The sequence below is a fragment of the Zophobas morio genome, unplaced genomic scaffold (assembly GCF_036711695.1).
Source record: "Zophobas morio isolate AGI-343-1 ecotype UQ-CSIRO unplaced genomic scaffold, CSIRO_AGI_Zmor_V1 ptg000020l, whole genome shotgun sequence".
Taxonomy (NCBI): domain Eukaryota; kingdom Metazoa; phylum Arthropoda; class Insecta; order Coleoptera; family Tenebrionidae; genus Zophobas; species Zophobas morio.
Window position 1 is genome coordinate 3,122,740 of NW_026972125.1, and position 24,299 is coordinate 3,147,038.

At 30.3% G+C, this 24,299-nt stretch overlaps 1 protein-coding gene across 2 annotated transcripts in view; it reads right to left on the reverse strand.

Moving 5' to 3' along the window:
• The window catches only part of LOC135131316 (uncharacterized), a 264,716-nt gene that overhangs the window by 77,651 nt on the left and 162,766 nt on the right, over positions 1–24,299 (reverse strand). The window contains exon 3 of one of the 2 annotated variants that reach the window (XM_064058985.1): positions 4,646–4,818. In XM_064058985.1, coding sequence (XP_063915055.1) covers positions 4,646–4,818 — 173 coding nt within the window. Of the gene's footprint in view, positions 1–4,645; positions 4,822–24,299 lie in introns of both variants that reach the window. The other variant, XM_064058984.1, reaches the window with a different exon arrangement.

Here is a 24,299-nt window from a genome sequence, read left to right on the forward strand (position 1 = left end):
AAATTCAAAATACCGAAACTTAAAAACTGAAGAATCGAAACATTGAAAAATTAAAAAATGGAGAATGAAAAGATTTTTTTAATTGAAAACTTGAACCGTGGAGCAATCGAAACTCCAAAAAAATCGAATAATTTAAAATTTAAAAAATCGAAAAATGAAACAATGTATTTATAAATTGAGAAATCAAAAATTAAAATATCGGGAAATCGAGATTTCCAAAAGGTGAAAGTCGAAAAATCGAAATGGCACAAAATCGAAAAATTGGACAAATTAAAATAAAAAAATTTTGAAAAATCGGGAATTTAAACAACTGAAAAATCGAAAATCGAAATCTCAATAAATGCAGCCATCGACAAATTCAAAAATCGAAAAATCCAATGATCGAAAAATCGAATGATTAAAAAATTGAAAAAATGAAAAATCTAAAACCGCGAAGTCGAAAAATCCAAAGATCAAAAAATCGAGAAATTGTCTAAAATTTAAAAGACCGAAACTTAAAAATTGAAAAGTCAAAAAATTGAAAAGGTAAAAAATGGAAAAATGTAAGAATCGAAAAAATTGCAAGATTGAAAAATCTATAAGTCGAAAAATAGAACAGCTTAAAAAAAGAAAAATTGAAAAATCAAAAACCTGAAAAATCGAAAAATTGAAGAATTGAAAAACTGAAAAATCAAGAAATCGAGAAATCTGAAAATGAAAAAACCTGAAAAATTTAAGAATTGAAATTCTAAGAACTCGAGAAATCAAGACGTCACGCAATCGAAAAGTCGACAAATTGAGAAATGGGAAAAATAAAAAAATCCAGAAGTCGAAACGAAAAATCGAAAAATTTAAGAATTAAAATATTGAAAAATCCCAAATCTTAAATATCGAAAAACTGAAAAATCTAGAAATCGAGAATGAGAAAATCAAAAAATCCAAAGTCGAAATGTCAAAAAATCGAGAAATCGAAAAGAGGAAAAATCGAGAAATAAATCAAAAAATCAAGAAATCGAAACGAAAAATTGAAAAATCTAGGATACGAAATGTTGAAAAATTCCAAATTTGAAATATCGGAAAACTGATAAATTAATAAATCGAAAAAACAAAAAATTAAAACCCCAAAGACAAATTGAACAATCGAAAAACCGAAAGATCGAGAAATCGAAGTATTGGAAAATCGAAAAATTGAAAAATTAAAAACTTGAAAAATTCAAGAATTGAAATTCTAAGAACTCGAGAAATCGAGACCTCACGCAATCGAAAAGTAGAGAAATTGAGATATGGAAAAAATAAAAAAATCCAGAAGTCGAAAAATGAAAAAATCGAGGAATCGAAACGAAAAATCGAAAAAATTGAGAATTAAAATATTGAAAAATCCCAAATCTTAAATATCGAAAACTGAAAAATCTAGACATCGAGAAATGAGAAAATCAAAAATTCCAAAGTCGAAATGTCAAAAAATCGAGAAATCGAAAAGAGGAAAAATCGAGAAATCAAATCAAAAAATCAAGAAATCGAAACGAAAAATTGAAAAATCAAGAAATTTAAGAATCGAAATATTGAAAAAAAAAATCTAAAATATCGAAAAATTGAAAAATCGAGAAATCGAGAAATGAGAAAATCAAAAAATCCAAAAACCACAAGTCGAAATGTTAAAAAATCGAGAAATCAAATAAAAAAATCAAGAGATTGAAACGAAAAATTGAAAAATCTTAGAATCGAAATGTTGAAAAATCCCAAATCTGAAATATCGGAAAACTGATAACTCGAAAAAAATTGAAACATCGAGAAATCGAAATGTTGAAATATAGAAAATTTTAAAAATCCAAAAATTGAAAAATTAAAAACCTGAAAAATTGAGAATTGAAAAAAATTTGAAAAATCGAGAAATCGAGACGAAAAATCTACAAATTTAAGAATTGAAATATTGAAAAATCCCAAATCTTAAATATAAAAAAACTGAAATATCGAGAAATGAGAAAATCAAAAAAATCAAAAAATCGAGAAATCAAATCAAAAAATCAAGAAATTGAAACGAAAAATTGAAAAATCTTAGAATCGAAATGTTGAAAAATCCCAAATCTGAAATATCGGAAAACTGATAAACCGAAATGTCGAAAAATAGCAAATTTTAAAAATCCAAAAATTGAAAAATTAAAAACCTGAAAAATTGAAGCATTGAAAATGTAAAAAATCCCAAATCTTAAATATAAAAAACTGAAATATGTATTGAGAAATGAGAAAATCAAAAAATCAAAAAATCGAAAGTCGAAATGTCAAAAAATCTAGAAATCTAAAAAAAAGAAAATCGAGAAATCAAATAAAAAAATCAAGAAATCGAAAGGAAAAATTGAAAAAATCTCGGATTCGAAATGTTGAAAAATCTCAAATCTGAAATATCGGAAAACTGAAAAATCGAGAAATCGAGAAATGAGAAAATGAAAAAATCCAAAACCACAAGTCGAATGTCAAAAAATCGAGAAATCAAATCAAAAAAATCAAGAAACTGAAACGAAAAATTGAAAAATCTTAGAATCGAAATGTTGAAAAATCCCACATCTGAAATATCGGAAAACTGATAAATCGAAAAAAATTGAAAGATCGAGAAATCGAAATGTCGAAAAATAGAAAATTTTAAAAATCCAAAAACTGAAAAATTGAAGAATTGAAAATCTAAAAAATCGAGAAATCGAGACGAAAAATCTAAAAATTTAAGAAGCGAAATATTGAAAAATCCCAAATCTTAAATATAAAAAAACTGAAATATCGAGAAATGAGAAAATCAAAAAAATCGAGACAGACGTCAAGCAATCGAAAAATTGGGAAATGGGAAAAGTCAAAAAAATCGAGAAGTCGAAAAGAGGAAAAATCAAAAAATCAAGAAGTCGAAACGAAAAATTGAAATGTTTAAAAATCTCAACTATGAAATATCGGAAATGTGATAAATCGTTAAATCGAAAAAACACAAAAACTAAAAAATCGAAGACAAATTGAACAATCGAAAAAACGAATGATCGAGAAATCGAAGTGTCGAAAAATAGAAAATTTTAAAAATACAAAAATTGAAAAATCAAAAACCTGAAAAACTGAAGGATTGCAAATCTGAAAAATCGAGAAATCGAGACATGAAGCAACCGAAAAGTCAAGAAATTGGAAAAGTAAAAAAATCGAGAAGTCGAAAAGTGAAAAAATCGAATAATCGAAACGAAAAATCGAAAAGTTTAAGAATCGAAATGTTGAAAAATCCCAAATCTGAAATACCGAAAAACTGATCAATTGAAAAATCAGAAACCCGAAAAATTGAGTAGAAAAACTGAAAAGCCAGAAATCCAGACGTTAAGAAATTGGAAATTCGAGAAATTGGTAAATGAAAAAATCTAAAAATCGAAAATTTAAAAACGCCAAAAATTGACAAACTAAAAAACCGAAATATCGGAAAATTGAGAAATCTAAAATTAAAAAATCGAGAAATCGAGAATTTAAAAAAATTGAGAAATTGAAGAAATGCTAAAATTGAAAAATAAAGTAATCGAAAAATTGAAAATCAAGAAATAGTTGCAAAAAAGCGAGAAATCGAAAAACTGTTATATAATATTGATTAAGGATTTACAATGTTTCCTACAACGGACAGACGGATGCGGCGTACCTATTTTTCGTATTGTATGGGTAATGAAACGTCGACACAACATCAAAGTAGCCGGTCGCCTAATGGACTCGATTACAATACTTACTTAGCTTACGCTCGGATAGTGGAAATACCGATAATATTTTTATGACACGTGTTTGTGCGAAAACACTTCAAAAATTTTTACGGTTAGTAATCTTTGATAAAATTAATCATTATTTTTTCAAACATAAACAGTACAAAGTTCAGTACTTGTCTAAATTTTCCAGTGAAATTAAAACGTAACGGACTAATTAACTTCTCTCTGATTACCGCAGACTCGACCACTTCTTCACTACCTTATCGTCTTTTTAACGACGAGAAAAAACTACAATCACTCCAAGTTGTTGCGCTATTTCTGCCATTCCATTCTCCACACCGGCCGCTCTTTCACGATTCCACGAAAGTATTATTTATGGTTTTAATCTAAGGACGCGCTAATTTACGTGGGAGAGAAGCAAAATAACGCAATCGAGTCTCATAAATTGAACGTATCTAATTCTAACATCTCCCATGTCAAACAGAGGTAATTTTTTCCGTACTCGCAGACGGTCCAAACCTCAAGCACCTCCTCAGTCTGACCTTTGGGGTTTCAGCCGTCTGAGTCCTCCCCCTTTCGTTCCCACAACTCCACATCCAAGATGGCCGTCTCCCAACTTCGCCACTTCTCGACACCAACCCCGCCGTAAAACCGCCCGTTTTACATTTAGATACTTTGTGCAAGCCTGAATTGTCAAACCGTAGAAACCGTGTCGCAGTAAAATTTCAAACGATGCGGACAATTAGTTCCGGAGCGGCTCCGGGTAGTGGAGAGATCCGCAGCAGGAACGACTGCCGGAGTAATTTTCGCATCCTTTCAAAAATAAACCAAAGGAGTTGTGATTTGGGATTTTTCCTCTTCGTCTGACGGAAGAGGACGAAGTGGTGTTTCTACTGATTGTGCGTTATCATGGTTTGGGGGAGGCGCAGGGCCGTACTAAGGGGTAGAGTGGTACTTACGGGTGCGGTGGTCGGTGTTCGCGCGGCGTCGTGCGGATCGGCCGCCGTGCCCCCGTCTGCTGCCCCCTCCCCAGCCACTGGGCGATAATGGCTCAGCACGCACGTGATGAGCCCCAGCGCCACTGTCAGCACAATTGCGGAAAACACCAGCACCAAGATGCCCAAATCGCTCACTGCTGTAACAACAGACAACTTTACCATCAAGGAAAAAATTTCGTCGAAGCTTAGTTCGACAGACATAATTTTTTGCGATTTTTGACACTCCCGCAGCTTTTTTGACTTGTGTGGAGAATGGCAAACGGCCCAAATAAGGTTCAATTTAAAAATAATCAAAGAAAATCGTCAAGGTTAAGTTTTAAAAATTGTAAGGTTTAAATTTAAAATGTCACTGATTGGGGTTGAGTTTCAAAGATTTTAAGGTCTAAGTTTACAAATCTTGGGTAGTAGTTCAAAATGTCTTTAATTTTCTCCAAAATGCATGAGAATTACATTCTTTTCTACGATTTCTCAAGCTTAGAACTAAATCCAAAACCCCCCGTATTTTCTGCAACCACTTGTTGACTGGCGCCCGCTCCAAATTGAATCGGAAGCGACACCGCCTTATTTACATTTTTTTATTATTAAATCCCTCTTATTATTCCACGTCCATTGCATGCTCTTTAAGCCCCGACTCTCCCCCTTTTCCTGTCAAGTCCAACTTGTCCCGACCACCTGTTCCCGTTCGTGCGTCTCGCGTTTTTCCCCATTTCCGAAATTCCGGAAAGGCGGCTTCGAGGGCTGTTTTTGCGCACCTGCAACCCTCCGTATCGTGTTTAATTAAGGCTCTTACGGCAGTTAGTGTGAGAACGATTCGTGATTTAATTAGTTAAGGCGCAATTTCGGGAGTTATTGCTGATATATTTCGTACACACGCCTGCCGGGGGCGATGTTCTTTATGGGGGCGTAAAAGGCGAATATTAAAAAAGCTCGTTCCGCGGAATATGCTTTGAATCAAACGCGGACAAAATGGAATTTAAACGAGCGAGAAAAATCCTAATTTATTTTTTGTCTTTGACAGTTATACTCCCATCGTGAAGATATAGTCGAGGAAGAGATTTACGAGGGCGAGACGAGAAAGTTAGAAACACGGGTTAAAATGGCCGAAGGCGCTACATTTATTTAACGGAATTTTAAGGAGTGACAGCCGATTCTCTGCTCGTGGAGTTTGCAGAAAGGAGTGGAAGTTTGGAAGTTGAGGCGGTTTTTTTAAGGTAGGTACTCGAAAGTTTGGAAACGTCAGACATGACTTTGATGCTCATTGACGGATGAAGGGGTTCAAAATTTATTAAATATCCTAAGATGCTTCAAATAATATTGTTCTGAACGTTTTTAAGGTCAGAGGAATTTTGTGCGTGTGTTTTTACATAAACCATAAAAGAAGGAGTACGTGATTTTATAAAATTTAAATAACATTTACTACATGATATTATTAATACACATATATAATTTGAAAATAATCGGTCCAGTAGTTTTGGAAATTATCTGACTAATAAAGAAAAGTTGAAAGATTGTGAAAACCGAAAGTTCAAACAACGAAAAATTGAAAATCCAAAGAGTAAAAAGTTGAGAAATCCAAAAATCCAGAACGTGAAAAATTCAAAAGTCGGAATACTAAAAAATCCCAAAATTGAAAAATTGAATCGAAAAACTGAGAAAACTCACAAAATTGAACGAATATCCAAAAATTGGGAAATTAAAAAATTGTAAAATCTGGAGCATGAAAAATCGAAAAATTGAGGAACTGAAAAACTGAAAAACCGAAACCTTGGCAAGTCAAAAACGGGAAAATCAAAATATATTTTAATTGAGAAATCGGAAAACTGAAAATTCAGAAACGTCAAAACTTGACAATTTAAAAAATTGGAAAATTGAAAAATCGGATAATTCAAAAATTGAAAAGCCGAAAAGTAAAAAAACGAAAAACCGATAAATCGAAACATCGAAAAATTCAAAATTGAGACAATCAAAACATGGAAACATCCGAATCTCGATAAATCGAGTTCTCAAGAAATTGAAAAATCGAAAAATAAAAATTCGGACAAAAGAAAAATTGAAATATACAACAACTGAAAACTAGAAAAATTCAGAAATCGAAATATATATAAAACAGTCGAAAATTGAAAAATCTAAAGTTTAAAAAACGAAAAACTGAAAATCCAAAAAATAAAAAATCGAAAAGTCGAAAAATAGAAATATTGAAAAATCCCAAAACTGAAACAAATATCCAAAATTGAGAAATTAAAAAATTAGTCAACGAAAAAAAAACAAAAATCGAAGAATTGAAGAACTGAAAAATCGAAAAAAAATGCGAATTCGAGAAACGGGAAAATCAAAAAAATATATTAATTGAAAAATCGGAAAAGTGAAAATTTAGCAACGTCAAAATTTGAAAATTTGGAAAATAGAAATACTGAAGAACTGGAAAATCAAAAAATCCAGAAATCGAAAAATCTAAAATCTAAAACATTGAACAATTGAAATATCGCAAAATTGAAAAATGGAGAAATCCAAACATCAAAGAATCAAAAAAAAAAAAAATTCGAAAATTGAAAACTTAAAAATCGACAAATCGAAACTCCAGAATTTAAAAAAGTTGAAAAATCGGATTACTGAAAAATCGAAACATCGAAAAATTGGAAATTGAACAATGAAAACATCCAAACATCTGAATTCAATAAATCGAGAAATTAAAAAATTGAAAAATTTTAAAAACGAAAAGTTAAAACATCGAAAAATTGAGAAATCGAAGTATAAAACTGTCCAAAATTTGAAAAATCTAAAGTTTAACGAAAAATTGAAAATCCATAAAGTAAAAAAGGTGTGGAAACCCAAAAACGGCAAACTGAAAAATTTTAAAAATTGAATAAACGAAAAATTGGAAAATCGAAAGAAACAACAAAAATTAAGGAAACGAAAAAACAAAAAACTGAAAACTGAAAAATTAAAAATCAGGAAAATGCAAAATAAAAACTGAGGGGACCAAAAATTGAAAAACGCAAAAATTGTAAAATTTGGATGTCGACAAATTGTAAAATTGAAAAATCAAAAATAAAAAAACGAAAAAGTGCATAATAAAAACTTGAAAAATGTAAAAAGTGAAAATCAAACTTGAAAATTTTAAGAAAAATTGAAAAAAACCTGAAAATTTGAAAAATTGGATAAACAAAAAATTTTAAAATCGAAAGAAACAACAAAAAATAAAGGAAATGAAAAACGAAAAATTGTGAAAAAAATCGAAAAAGTGAAAATTAAAAAATCGGGAAGATGAAAAATATAAATCGGAAACAAAAAATTTAAAAAGGGAAAAATTAAAAATTGAGAAACTGAAAAATCGAAAAATGAAAAACTGTAATATTGAAAAACTGCCAAATGGAAAAACTGATCCAAACCGAAAAATTGAAAATTTTGGAAGTCTAATCAAAAAAAAAAAAACGAAAAATTACGAAATGAAAACTTGAAAAATCTTAAAAATCGAAAAAGTGAAAAATAAAAAAAAATATGTAATATGACATAGAAATAATGAAAATTAAAGAAATCGGAAGACTGGAAATCCAAAAATTCCAAAGTGAAATATTTTAAAATTGAAAAGTGCACCAACTGAAAATTCAAAGCCTGAAAATTTGAAAAATTGAACAAATGAAAAATTGTAAAATCGAAAAAAAAAACACAGAAAATAAAGGAAATGAATAAACGGACAATTGTGATATAAATCGAGAAAATAAAAACTAAAAATTCGCCACATTGAAAAATAAAAATCGGAAACATGAAAAATTGTGGAAACGAAAAATTGAGAAACGGAAAATTCGAAAAATTGAAAAATCGAAAGAAACAACAAGAAATAAAGGAATTGAAAAAATGAAAATTTGTGACATAAAATCGGGAAAATGAAATATGAAAATCGAGAACTTAAAAAATTGAGGAAACGAAAAATTGAAAATGACAAAAATTAAAAACTGAAAACTTGAAAAATCGAAAAATGAGAAACCGTAATATCGAAAAATTGAAAAATTAACAAATTACAACTCGAAAAATTGAAAAATTTAGATGTCAAGAAATTGTAAAATTGAAAAATCAAAAATAAAAAAACGAAAAAGTATATGATGAAAACTTGAAAAATGTCAAAAGTGAAAATCAAACATGAAAATTTGAAGAAACGAAAATTTGAAAAATCGAAAGATTAAAAATTGAAAAACTTAAAATTCGAAAAAGTGAAAAAAAAATGTATTATGACATAGAAATAATGATAATTAAAGAAATCGGAAGACTGGAAATCCAAAAACTGCAAAGTGAAATATTTTAAAATTGAAAAATGGACCAACTGAACATTCAAAGCCTGAAAATTTGAAAAATCGAACAAATGAAAAATTGTAAAATCGAAAAAAAAACAGAAAATAAAAAAAATAAAAAAACGGACAATTGTGATATAAATCAAGAAAATAAAAACTAAAAATTCGCCACATTGAAAAATAAAAATCGGAAACATGAAAAATTGTGGAAACCAAAAATTTAGAAACTGAAAATTCGAAAAATTGAAAAATCGAAAGAAACAACAAGAAATAAAGGAATTGAAAAAATGAAAATTTGTGACATAAAATCGGGAAAATGAAAAATAAAAATCGAGAACCTAAAAAATTGAGGAAACGAAAAATTGAAAATGACAAAAATTAAAAACTGAGAATGTGAAAAATCGAAAAATGAGAAACCGTAATATCGAAAAATTGCAAAATTAACAAATTGCAACTCGAAAAATTGAAAAATCAAAATTAAAAAAACGAAAAAGTATATGATGAAAACTTGAAAAATGTCAAAAGTGAAAATCAAACATGAAAATCTGAAGAAACAAAAATTTGAAAAATCGAAAGATCAAAAATTGAAAAACTTAAAATTCGAAAAAGTGAAAAATAAAAAAAAAAAAGAAATATGTATTGTAAAATCAAAATATTGAAAATTAAAGAAATTGAAAAATTACAAGACTGGAAATCCAAAAACTGCAAATTGAAAAATTTTAAACGTGGAAAATCATGGAATTAAAAGATGAAAGCCTGAAAATTTGAAAAATTGAATAAATAAAAAAATTGTAACTCGAAAGAAACAACAAAAAAATAAAGAAACCAAAAATTGTGAAGGAAAATCGAGAAACGTCGAGAAAACATAAAATGACTCATTCGCCAGATGGATCTCTTTACTGCGTTATCAGCAAAAAAAATCTCTAAATCGAATCTTTCAATTATCTGATAAAACTGAATATGTTTACATAGAGGATCAAAAATAAAACACCGATAGCTTTCGAATAATTTTGAATGTGTTGTGCTAATTTTTTTTTAATTCCACCAGTATTTTCTATTTTGACAAAATGACGAAAGAATAGAGATACGAATGAAATTATAACAAATTGAGTAACAAGAATTAGGTTGAGCTTTAAAAACTAGAAGGTTCTAGCTTGAAATCCATTTTTTTGTCAGCTAATCACTTGGTTACTTACGTATGGTTTTTAGATTTGTTATAAACATAATTATCACCTTTTTTAACAAATCAGTGCTTTTTTATTCATACAAAGAACTAATTCCTACCAAGTCATACAAATACGGATATATTTAAATTTTAAATTGCTGATACCAAAAAAACTCGAAATTAGCAAATGCATATCAGGTTTTTAAGTAACACAGCACCAAGTAATAAAAAATAAACCGAGTTAAAACTGATACGTGGTAGAAGTTTGGGTTCGAATTGTAAGGTTGGAATTTAAACCATAATCTCCTAATTGTATTCCTGTCTTTTGATTTTATCACTTTCCAAGGTCTAAGGTTTAGTTTTAAAATTAAGGTTTTTTTTCGACACGGAACAATTTTGATTATACAAATCAAAGTCCAAGTTTAATTTTTTTAAGGTTCAAGTTTAGAAAGTGCGAAACTGAAAAAAACACGTTAGCTCGTGATTAACAAAAACTGAAAAAAATCGCAAAACAGTAAAACTACAACGACCAAAGTCCGAGGTGTTAACTCCTCTTCCAACCCAACCCGGGCAAATATTTAATTAAAAACCCAAATACTCGAAAATTTTGCATAAACCACCTCGTGGGCGTGTAGGTGCAGTGCGATAATTACCCAACACGGTAAACAATCCGCGCCACGTCACCCGAAGTGTTAATTAAAAAAAAAATCCATAGACGTCCGTCCGGCCGAAATTCCCCTCGACCGCAAACCCATTCGCCCCGAAATTCGCCGGCTTGTTTACAGATTCTCCTCGAGTACTCTCCGGCTGACATTGAACCGGTGTCGGTACGACCCAGCAATGAAATAAAACCGAAATTTTATTTTGTCTGGACCGGACAAGTTGCTGTTATATGCAAATATTGGTCGTTTCTTGCGGCGCAAAAAGACGACGCTCGTGTGAAGCATGATAGGTGAAGTGTCGTCAGTGGTGTGATTCGGACTTTATTTTTCGGAGATTGTGACCAATTGAACACGACAAGTGGCGCAATTTTTTATGGAACTGAAGAACGCCCTCTGGTAGTGTCCGGTGTATGTCGTCTTGATACGATTTTCCAACAGAGGGCGCCCGTCAACGAATAGAAGCTTTCAGTTTGTTGTTGTTATTACATTCTACTACATACTTTTTCGGGATTATCAGATTCAGGTTTAAAAACCGATTTACGATTTTTAGCGTGAGCTTTGTACCACGACAATGCGCGCTTACTTTCCTTCCCATTCGAAATTCGATGGTGCAAGCTTAAAATAGCGACTTTTTACAGCGTGTTGACTTTTCAACACCTTGAGAAATACTTAGCTTAAGTAAACATGTCTGAGGTGTCACATACATTTTCATCTCGTTTGATCGACAACTTAAACTTATACCAGCGTCGAGGCGCATTGTGACGATGGCTGGTGTCGGTTTTCGGATGTGACGAATGGGACGAAGAGTTTCGGCTTTCAGGGATTTTTTTTTTGTTTTGCTTTCACAATTTTACTTTCTTATACGGAAGTGCGAGAGACGACGGGCTTGAATGATCATCGTTCTGGGATGTCGTTGAGCTTTTACATTGCGTCGAAAGCTGGTTCGATCGGTTACGTGTTACGTATTTAACATTGATTGATAATCTGATAAAATCTCGCGTCGATAGGTTTTTTATTGTTTTTTAATGTTCGACGAAATGAATGAGTCGGCTGCAGTTTCTGGGAAAGATAAAGCGCTTATCAATAGCTGCGGAAAAATTGGAATTCCCGGAAACTGTTGCGATTTTTCACGAAACGAGATAATGCAAGTATGCAAACAGTGGAGCGGAAAGTGCGGTCGGTGTTTATCTGTGGTGCGAATTAGATATAATTAATCTCGTTGAGTGGAAAATTTTAAATCGGTGCATTTCCTTGACGCGGATCTATTTTTATGCATTGAAATGCGACGGTCAAAAAAGGGAGTTAGAGTGGGCTGTAATTTTAAAATTAAGATTCGGTCACGTATATTTCGTGTCATCTGTCTTGCCCCACCAACATTTTAATGACGTCACCTAAAAATTTTGCGTAGTAAATGCTATTTAAATTTTATAAATTGACAATCATAAACTTGTAGTTTATGAATCGGCTTCAAATTGCTTAATTTATAGAGGTTATATGAACAAAGTAAAATTGGCAAAGACAAATTCGATCATGTTTCGAAGAAGCTGTTTTCCTGAGTTATACTTCAAAGGCGATGGAAATTCTGTCTATTACCCTAGACTATTTTTTTAATTTTAAGACCAGGTACAACAAAACATTAATTAAAAATACTCGAGTAAACTTTCTAAACATAAATAATACCATTATCTACTATTTAGCAAGTTAAATGAAAATAAATTCTCTTTATTGTAAAAAACTCACAGAAACGTGATTTAAACATTACAAGGAATCGCACATACGTGGTAAATGAAAATAAAAATAACTCGGTTAAAAATAAAACGCTATCAAAAACTGAATCAACGTTATTAAAACTCCGAACTTCATATTTTTCATGCTACTTTTTGCATTATAATTTCAAATAATTGAAAAACTAAAAAAAATCGTGATGTAAAATATGTTGTTATTTCAAGGCAATGAAGAACTTTTTCTGTCGAACTGATATTTGAGGCTGAGGCGTAGCCGGGACCTACAAATCAGATGAGGCACATACAATTTTTACATTGGTTATTAAGTGGTTTTGAGGTTAGAAAATTTTTTTTCATTATTGGAGAAAAAGTCCTGCAGATATGATAAAAACCGAGTGCAACTTTGTTCCTCTAATAAGAAAAAAATTGGTACATTTAATTATTTAAAGAAAATTCAAGAATTTTCCAAAAATGGTAGCTAGGTAAATTTTTAATTTCTGTTGACAATTTTCGTCGATCTAAATGAGCTCTTGACAGTTTCATTTCTTTCAGAGTTCAATTTTGTGTTGTACGGGAGTACTGGAGACAATTGATACTATATTAGCAAAAAATCGTGAATTTTTTTATCTTTAAAATTTTAATATAAGTTGTGAAAACGAGTTTGTAAAAATTTTGAAATAACGATTTGCAATGATTTTTTTGTAAGAAGATTTTCAGATTTTATTGTGTCCAAAGTTTTCAAGAATTTTCCAAAAATGTTAAAAATTTAATAGCAGTTAAGTATTTAATTGAGCTTCTGTAAACCGGATCCTAAAGATTTGTTTTCAAAGATTTCCCTTTTTGTTTTTGATTTTTTCAAGTTTTTTGAAGATTTTCAAAGTTTTTAGAGATTCTTCATTTTTTTTAAAGCTTTTAAAAAATGTTCAATATTTTCTCGCTTTTTTTCAAGATTTTTCTTTTTTAAATCTCTTGAAAATTTTCTAATTTTTTGAAAGTTTTTAAAGATTTTTTTTTTAATTTCTGAAGATTTTAAAGATGTTTTACAGAATTGTGTTAGGATTTTTAAGATTTTTTCAAAATTTTTCCGACTCTTGTTCTTGAAGTAATTTAAAAGAATGTCGGGGATTTTTCTGTGTATTGTTTTTGAAGCAATTTAAAGAGATTGTTCAAGATTTTTAAAGGATTTTTTTAAATTTTTTCAAAGATTCTGAAGTTTTTCAAGATTTTTTAAAAGTTTTTTTTAAGATTTTTCATATTTTTTTAAGTTTGCAAGCATTTTTTTAATTGTCAATTTTTTTTAACATTTTCCTTTTTCTTACATTTTTTTGAAGATTTTTTTCGAAATATTTCCGCTTTTTAGGGCCAGTTTATACAATATTTTAACTTCCCTTTAGTTAATCACGCATTTAGCGACGTCTGATTGGCGTAGAGTCAGTCACGTGGTATTTTAACGCCATGTTAAAAATTTAATCGCAGTCAAGTATTTAATTGAGCTTCTGTAAACCGGATCTTAAAGATTTGTTTTTAAAGATTTTCCCTTTTTGTTTTGATTTATTCAAGTTTTTTGAAGATTTTTCAGTTTTTAAAGATTCTTCAATTTTTGTTTAAATTTTCTGAAGATTTTTCAATTTTTTTAATTTTTTTGAAGATTATCCATGATTTCTAAAGATTTTCACGATTTTTTACAGATTTATTTTAAGATTTTCAAGATTTTTCAAACTTTTTCTTTTGTTTAAATTTTAAGAATCTCAGGATCACATGAGTCTTGTTTTTGAAGTAATTTAAAGAGATTGTTCAAGATTGTTTAAATATTTTTTTAATTTTTTCAAGTGTTTTGAAGTTTTTCATGACTATAAATTTTTGTAAGGTTTTTCATACTTTCTTGAGTTTTTTTAACACTTAATTTTCAAGATTTTTTTTTTACATTTTCTTTTTTGTTGAATTTTTTGAAGATTTTTTTTTCAAGATATTTCCGTTTTTTAAATAGAGCCCGCTTATACAATATTTTAACTGGGATTAAGTTAATCACACATTTAACGAGACGTTTGGCACGTGGTACTTTAGCGCCGTGTTAAAAATTTAATCGGAATCAAAAATTTAATTGATCTTCTGCAAATCGGGTCTTAAAGATTTCCTTTTAAAGATTTTCCCTTTTGTTTTTGATTTTTTCAAGTTTTGTAAAAATCTTCAAGATTTTGGTATATTGCCTTTGAAATTATTTGAAAGAATCTCCGGGATCTCTCTGTGTGTTTATTTTGAAGCAATCTGAAAGAATCTCGGGGACTCCTTTTGCTTTGTTTTTGAAGTGATTTGAAATAATTTTTGAGTTTTTTAAACAGTTGGAAGGATCTCGGAGATTCCTTGTCTTGTTTTTGAAGTACTTTAAAAGAATCTTGAAGTTTTTGAAGTAGTTTCAAAGATTTCGAAGATCCCTTGTCTTGTTTTTGAGGTAGTTTGGCAGAATCACGCGGACCCCTATCTTTTGTTCTTGAAGTAGTTTGAACGATCTTAGGGATCCCTTGCCTTCTTTGTGAAATAGTTTGAAAGAATTTCGGGGACCCCTTGTGTATGGTTTTTGAAGTAATTTGAAGGATCTCGTCGACCCCTTTTGTTTTCTATTTGAATAGTTCGAAGGATCTCAGGTTTTGCTTTTGAAGCAGTTCGAAGTATCTCGGGAATCATTCATCTTGTTTTTGACGTAATTTGAAGGATTTCTGGGATCCCCTTTGTTTTCTTTTTGATGTAGTACGTAGGATCTCGGAGATTTCTTGTCTTGTTTTTGAAGTAGTTTGAAAGAATGTCGGGAACCCCGTGCCTGGTTTTTGAAGTATAGTTTCAAAGATCTCTCGGAGATTCCTTGTCTTGTTTTTGAGGTAGTTTGGCAGAATCACGGAGACCTCTTTTGTTTTGTTCTCGAAGTAGTTTTAAAGGTCTTGGAGATCCTTGATTTGTTTTTGAAGTAGTTTTAAAGAATCTCGGGGACCCTTTGTATCTGGTGTTTGAAGTAATTTGAAAGAAAGAAAGAAATCTCGGGGAGCCCTTTTGTTTTCTTTTTGAAGTAGCTCGAAAGATCTTAGGTCTTGTTTTGGAAGTAGTCTGAAATATCTCGGGTATCACTCATCATGTTGTATTTGACGTAGTTTAAGGGATCTCGGGGATCCCTTCTCTTGTTTTTGAAGTAGTTTGGCAGAATCACGGGAACCCTTTTGTTTTGTTCTTGAAGTAGTTTGAGAGAATCTCGGAAACCTCTTGTATCTGATTTTAGAAGTAATTTGAAGGATCTCGGGGACTCCTTTTGTTTTCTTTTTAACGCAGTTCAAAGGATCACAGGTCTTATTTTTGAAGCAGTTTGAAATATCTCAGGGATCCCTTGTCTTGTTTTTGAAGTGATTCGTAGGGTCTCGGAGATTTCTTGTCTTGTTTTTGAAGTAGTTTGAAAGAAAGTCGGGAACCCCGTGCTTGGTTTTTAAAGTATAGTTTCAAAGATCTCAGAGATTCCTTGTCTTGTTTTTGAGGTAGTTTGGCAGAATCACAGGGACCCTTTTGTTTTGTTCTTAAAGTAGTTTGAAAGATCTTGGGGATCCCTTGTCTTGTTTTTGAAGTAGTTTTAAAGAATCTCGGGGACCCCTTTTGTTTTCATTTTGAAGTAGTTCGAAGGATCTTAGGTCTTGTTTTGGAAATAGTCTGAAATATCTCGGGTGTCATTCATCTTGTATTTGACTTAGTTTGAGGGATCTCGGGGATCCCTTGTCTTGTTTTTGGAGTAGTTTGAGAGAATCTCGGAAACCTCTTGTGTCTGGTTTTAGAAGTAATTTGAAGGATCTCGGGAACCCCTTTTGTTTCCTTTTTGAAGCAGTCAAGTATCTCGGGGATCATTTGTCTTATTTTTGACATAATTTGAAGGATCTCGGGGATCCCTTGTCTTGTGTTTGAAGTAGTTCGTAGGATCCCGCAGATTTCTTGTCTTGTTTTTGAAGTAGTTTGAAAGAATTTCTGGGACTCCGTGCCTGGTTTTTGAAGTATACATAGCTTCAAAGATCTTGGAGATTCCTTGTCTAGTTTTTGAGGAAGTTTGACAAAATGAAGGGGACCCCTTTTGTTTTGTTCTTGAAGTAGTTTGAGAGATCTTGGGGATTCCTTGCCTTGTTTTTCAAGTAGTTTGAAAGAATCTCGGGGACCTCTTGTGTCTGGTGTTTGAAGTAATTTGAAGGATCTCGGGGATCCCTCGTTTTCTTTTTGAAGTAGTTCGAAGGATCTTAGGTCTTGTTTTTGAAGTAGTTTCTCGGGTATCATTCATCTTGTTTGTGACGTAGTTTGATGAATCTCGGGGATCCCTTGTCTTGTTTTTGAAGTAGTTTGAAAGTGTTTTTAAAGAATCTCAGGATCGTTTGCGTTTGTTTTTGAAGTAGTTTGGAAAAATTTCGAAGATTCCTTGTCCTTTTTGAAGAAATAATTAGAAAGAATGCCGAGGACTACAGGTATTTTGTTTTTGGAATAACATGAAAGAATCTCGAGTTCCGTGAAATTTTAAAACACATTCAATATGATTTTTTTGAGACGTTATCAGTTTTCGAAAGATATGAATGTTAGCATCCTTTTAAACTTCAAAAAATTGTATTTCTAGTGACTATTTTTTTTGGATGGACAAAAAATTAATTGATTTCTTAACAAACTTAAGAGATAGATACAATTTTAGGTTAATTCATACAGTAGTTGAATTTTTCGAAAATCTTCCACCAGATCGGAGCTGTAAACTCTATCTAAGAAAACGAAATTGTCGAATTAACCACTAAAAATTGATTTTAAGACAAAAAATCTTTATTGAACAGCCGTTTTTCCATCTAAAAAAAGTTCTATATAGTTATTACAGCAACATGAAACTACTTTAAGAACGCCAAAACACAATTCAATTTACTTCGGCTTCGCATTCCTCACAACATGGAAAATCGAAATAAATAGAACAATCAAATTTTACAACAAAAAAGTGATTTATTACAGGACGTACGTCATAAATCCATTTGTACACACGTATTTTTTGTCTAATATCGAGGGGAATGTAAATATATTTAGAAACAATGCTCAGGCTAGAATCGATTACCTACTTTTTCGAATTCAAGGTTTCACGAAGAAATGAAAACTATTTACCTATTGTGATATTCATTGCATAGTTTAAATAACAAATTTTACAGTAAAATTGCTAAAAATAGCCTGTTAGCTCATATTATGCAATCTGGACTGTTTGAAAAGTAAAACTGCGCTTATTCAAGTCGCCAACGTTGTCAAAAATGACACTTCGTGATGAAACTCGAATCGCAGTTGGCGCGTTTTTCCGTCCTCCGTATCCGATTAATGGTAAGAATGTGACCACTCACAGTACTTCGCGCCAACAATGGTCCTAGTTGTGGCCGAGGGATGCTCATTAGTTCTACAATCACGAATACGCGTACTACACTAATTACTCTGGCAAATTGCCGCCGAAGGCGCTGTCTGCAGCTCGACATAGCGCCGACCAACAAATACAACAATCACGGAGGGATGGAACGATGCAACCGAGCCGAATCCGAATCGATACGTCTGGTCAGTGGAAGCGCTTGGGCCAGACAGCGTGACCTAGAGCGAGGCACCTTTATGACACACTTTTCTCTATCACACGTACATTTTACAACACATGTGGAGAGGACGGTGTAGTATATTGTTTTAAGAACGGAATAGACCGTCTAGACTGCGATATTGCGCCAACCTTTATAGATTAGACGGTCTCAAAGTCGTTTTGCGGTCGGATTTTTATGCGCGCGATAAGCGACGGGTTTTTCTGGACGGGGATGACGTCAGGTGGGCGACGGTGGAGATGGGACGGGCGTGGGATTGGTAGACAAGAAAAAATTACGGTCACCGAGTCGGTTGTCTGCGGGTTTAAGGGCACGGGTTGCTGGAGGTATGTTGGTGAAGGCGTCCAACGTGACACACAATTCTAATAAGTTTGGTGTATAGGACAAGGTGTATAAAGTGATTCTACGAGTAATAAGCGTGAACGAGCGGAGCTGCAACCCAAAATACATTTCGGAGCAACAAAAGTTTAATCACCAGTTCTACGACTAGGTTTTTACTTCTTGAGTAATCGAGTCTGTCATCTGTCTGTCTGGCTGTCGTTTGTATCAATTTTTATTTCAGAAATTTTCTCCGAAACTACTGGACCGATTGTTGTAAAATTTTTTTGTGTTGATTAGGAATATCATGTACTTTGATGGTACGACGCTAACCAGAATTTGACTAATCATCCCCATCACCAATGGAATGACGTCAAAATTCTCTTGCACTTGTAATAAATCTAAAACTTATAATTTTTCGAAAAATCTAGATTTATTTACCTTCGACCAATTTTTTGTTTTTTTATTCTCTTTCATTTTTCAGTTTTTCCATTTTTCACTGTTTCGGTTTCATAATTTTCATTTTTTCAACTCTTCATTTTTTCAGTTTTTCGATTTTGCAATTCTTCGATATTTCATTTTTTATATTTTTCAAGTTTTCATTTTTTACTTTTTCGTTGTTATTTTTTATTTTTCAATTTTACATTTTTGCAATTTTTCGATTTTCTTTTAAGAAAAGTTGAAAAATCGAAAAACTGCAAAATCTTAAAAGTGAAAATTCAAAAAATTGCAAATCGAAGAACCGAAGAAAGGAAAAATTGAAACATTAATGATTCGAAAAACTGGGAAGAAAGAAAAAAGTAGAATCGAAAAAGCCCGTAAGTTGTAAAATCAAAAAATTATTAAATCGTCAAAATTGTAAAGTCGAAAAATTGTAACACAGAAAGATGGAAAAATCGAAAAATCAAATAAATGAAATTAAAACAATCGCGATATCCGGAAAGTAGAAAAAGCGAAACTTCAAAAAATCGAAAAATCTAGAAATAAAAAATTCGAAAAGTTGAAAAATATAACAGAAGGCCTGAAAAATCGAGAAATCGAAACATCAAAAAGATCGAAAAATTGAAACATCAAAAAACTGAAAATTCGAAAAATTGCAAATCGAAGTACTGAAAAAACATATTAAGACACTGGAAAAGTAAAAATCCAGAAACTTATTGAAAATGATTGAATCGTCAAAATTGTAATAGTCGAAAAATTGTGGAACACTGAAAGATCGAAAAATTGAAAAATCAAATAAATGAAAGTTTTAATTAAAATCTAAGATTAGAAAAATGGGAAAATTCTAAAATCGTAAAATTAGAAATGTGAAAAAAGCGCAAATTAAAAATTGAGGAAATGAAAAATCGAAAAATCTAAAATTGGAAAAAAAATTAAAACTGATAATCCGAAAGATCAAAATATCGAAAAATGAAGATAAAAAATTGAGCTATCGAAAAATCGAAATATCAAAAACTCGAAGAATTGAAGAATGGAAATATTGAAAAATCCCAAAACTGAAATATCAAAAATTGAAAAATCTCACAACTGAAATATCCAAAAATTGAAAAATCTCAAAACTGAAACATTGAAAAATTTAAAAACCGAAGAATCGAAAACCGTGGTATCCGAAAAGTCGAAAAAGCGAAAACTTCAAGAAATCGAAAAATCTAGAATTTAAAAAATCGAAAAACTGAAAAAATTAAAATAGATGGCCTGAAAAATCGAGAAATCGAAACAAAAAAAAACCGATAAAGTGGAAATACTAAAAAAAATTGCAAATCGAAAAACTGAGGAAATGAAAAATTGAAACATTGGAAAAGTAAAAATCCAGAAATTTGAAAATCTAAAAAATTTATGAACCGAAAAACTGAAAAGAAAAAAAGAATTGACTCGAAAATTTGGAAATCCCAAAAATTTAGTGAATCGTCAAAATTCTAATTGTCGAAAAATTGTGGAACACTGAAAGATCGAAAAATTGAAAAATTAAATAAAGGCAAGTTTTAATTAAAAATCCAATAATTGAAAAATGGGGCAACTCTAAAATCGTAAAATTAAAAACGTGAAAAAATTGCAAATCAAAAATTGAGTAAATGAAAAATCTAAAATTGGAAAAAATAAATAAAAGTGATGATCCGAAAGATCAAAATATCGAAAAATGATGATGAAAAATTGATATCAAAAAATCGAAGAACCGAAATATTGAAAAATCCCAAAACTTAAATATCCAGAAATTGAAAAACCTTAAAACTGAAATTTCCAAAAATTGAAAAATCCCAAAACTGGTTTATCCAAAAATTGAAGAATTCCAAAACTGAAACATCGAAAAATTTAAAAACTGAAAAATCTAAACCCGTGATATCGGAAAAGTCGAAAAAACGAACCTCCAAAAATCTAAAATTTAAAAATTTGAAAAATTGAAAAATATAATAATAAATGACCTGGAATAGCGAGAAATCGAAACATTAAAAAAAATCGAAAAACTGAAAAAACTAAAAAGTGGAAATTCGAAAAATTTGAAATCGGAGAACTAAAGAAAGGAAAAATTGAAGCATTGGAAAAGTAAAAATCCAGAAATTTGAAAATCGAAAAAATTTACGAATCGAAAAACTGTTTTGAAAATCGAAAAACTTAATGAACTGAAAAACTGAAAAGAAAAAAGGATTAACTCGAAAATTTGGAAAGCCCAAAAATTGTAAAATCGAAAATTTAGTGAATCGTCAAAACTGAAATATGTAGTCGAAAAATTATGGAATGCTGAAAGATCGAAAAATTGAAAAATCAAATAAATGAAAGTTTTAATTAAAATCCAATAATTGATGGGAAAATTCAAAAATCGTAAAATTAAAAAAGTGAAAAAAATTGCAAATCAAAAATTGAGAAAATCGAAAAATCTAAAATTGGAAAAAAATGAGATATCAAAAAATCGAAAGTTGTAAAATCGAAAAACCGAAAGATTGAAAAATCCCAAAAGTGAAATATCCAAAAATTAAAAAATCTCAGAACTGAAATATCCAAATTTGAAGAATCCCAAAACTGAAACATCGAAAAATTTGAAAAGCTAAAAATTGAAAAACATTCAGAAACGCCAAGATTAAAAAATTGAAAAATCGAAAACTCAAGAATCGAAAAATTGAAAAATCATAAAACAGAAATTTTGTAATTCGAGATATCGACAACTTGAAAAATTCAAAACTGTAAAAAAGAAGAATGATTAAATCAGAACACTGAAATATCGAAAAATTAAAAAAAGTGCAAAACCAAAACGATAAATTGCATGAGGAAGTGAAAAATCGAAAAATCTATAACTGAAAAAAAAGAAAAATTAAAACTGATACATAATCCGAAAGATCAAAACATCTAAATATTGAAAATTGGGAAACTAAACAATCCAATAATCGAAACGTCGAAATCTCTAAAAATCGAAAAATCCGAAAAGTCAAAAAGACGGAAATTCTAAAATTTAAAAATTCGAAAAATTGAAAAATTGCAAATCGAAAAACTGAAAGGAAAAATTGAAACATTGGAAAAGTAAAACTCGAGAAATATGAAAATCGAAAAACATTAATGAATCGAAAAACTGGAAAGAAAAATAGCCAAATCGAAAATTAGGAAATCCCAAAAGTTGTAAAATCGAAAAATTATTGAATCGTCAAAATTGTAAAAGTCGGGAAATTGTAACACTGAAAGATGAAAAAATTGAAAAATTAAATAAAAGAAAGTTTTAATTAAAATGCAATATGTAATAATTGAAAAATGGAAAAATTCTAAAATTGAAAAATTGCAATCAAAAATTGAAGAAACAAAAAATCGAAAAATCTAAAATTGAAACTGCTAATCCGAAAGATCAAAATATTGAAAAATCCCAAAACTGAAATATCCAAAAATCGAAAAATCCAAAAACTGAATAATCCAAAAATTGAAGAATCGAACATTTAGAAAATGATATATCGGAAATTTGTAAAATGGAGATACCGAAAATTTGAAAAATTGAAAACGAAAAATTTCAGTTTGAAAAAAAGAAAAATTATTGAATTAGAATACTGAAAAACTGACAAATTGAAGAAATGAAAAATTGCAAATCAAAAATTGAGGAAATAAAAAATCGAGAAATTAAAATTGAAAAAAAGAAAAATTAACACTCATAATCGGAAAGATCAAAACATCGAAAAACTGAAAATCAGGAAATTAAACAATCGAATCGTCGAAATCTCGATAAATCGAGAAATCCGAAAAGTCGAAACAGCGACACTGAAAAAATCGAAAAATCTAGAATTTAAAAATTCGAAAAATTGCAAAATCGAAAAAGTAGAACTTCCAAAAATTGCAAATCGAAGAACTGAAGGAAGGAAAAATTGAAACAGTGAAAAAGAAAAAATCGAGAAATTTGAAAATCAAAAAAAAATATTGAATCGAAAAACTGGAAAGCAAGAACGAGTCGAATCTAAAATTTAAAAAACCACAAAAGTTGAAAAATCGAGAAAATTATTGAATCGTCAAAATTATTGTAAAAGTCGAAAATTATAACACTGAAAGATCGAAAAATTGAAAAATCAAAAAATGAAAGTTTAATTAAAATCCAAAAATCTAAAAATAGAAAAACTCTAAAATCGAAAAATTGCAAATCAAAAACTGAAGAAACGAAAAATCGAAAAAAAAAGATAAAGATCAAAATATCGAAAAGTTGATAATAATCGGGAAATTAAACAATCGAATCATCGAAATGTCGAAATCTCGATAAATCGCAAAATTGAATAATTGAAAAACTGAAATATTTAAAAACTTAAAAACCGAGAAATCCGAAAAGTCGAAAAAGCGAAGCTTCAAAAAATCGAAAAATCAAGAATTTAAAATTTCGAAAAATTTAAAAATATCAAAAAGGAAGGACTGGAAAATCAAGAAATCGAAACATCAAAAAATCAAAAAATTGAAACATTTAAATTCGAAAAATTTTAAATTAAAAATCTAAAAACTGAATAAATTGAAATATCGTAAAATTGAAAAGTCGAAAAATCGAAGAATCGACACACTGAAAAATCCCAAAACTGAAATATTCAAAAATTGAAAAATAGAGAAATTGAAACATCGAAAGGTCCAGAAATCGAGAATTTAGAAACGCCAAATATCAAAAAATCGAAAATTTGAAAAATTGTACCCCAAAAATTCATAAATCCAAAAAATAAAAAACTTCACATTGAAAAAAAGAGAAGTTGTAAAATTAAAACATTGAAACCCGAAAAAGTGAAGAAATGAAAAAGTGAAAATCGAAAAATTGAAAACTCGTGAAATTACAAAATCTGAGGGCCAGTTTCTAGAATATTTTAATTGAGAATAAGTTAGTTAATCAGTTTATCACGTATTTAATGTTCCGTGACGTCTGATTGGCGCAAAGTCGGTCACGTGGTACTTTAATGCCGCATACAAAATTAATCGCAATCATATATTTCATTGTCTTCCAGCTCTAAAAATTGAAACATCGAAAACCTCAAAAATTGAAAAATGAACTCGAAGAAAGAAAAAAAAATGAAAAATTGAACAATTGAAAAATTCAAGTCCAAAAAGCTGCGGTAGTGTTATTTACGCGACTGGTTTATACTTTAGGGAGGTTATCAGAAAACAAAAACCGCAAAAAATTTTTATAATTTTTTAAAGAGGCGGTATTTATTGGGCTGCACTTCAGGGTTGCGGGAAGTTCTTGTACCAAATTTTTTAGAGATAATTTGAACGGGAATTCTTATTTAAATTTTATTCAACCTAATTTGCAAATGCTACTGGAAATTTATTATTGCAACAACTCGCAGCTCCTGCGCATCATCATGGAAGGGTGCGGGATTACCTTGATGTGGAAATTCGAAAAACTGTGTCATTTAGT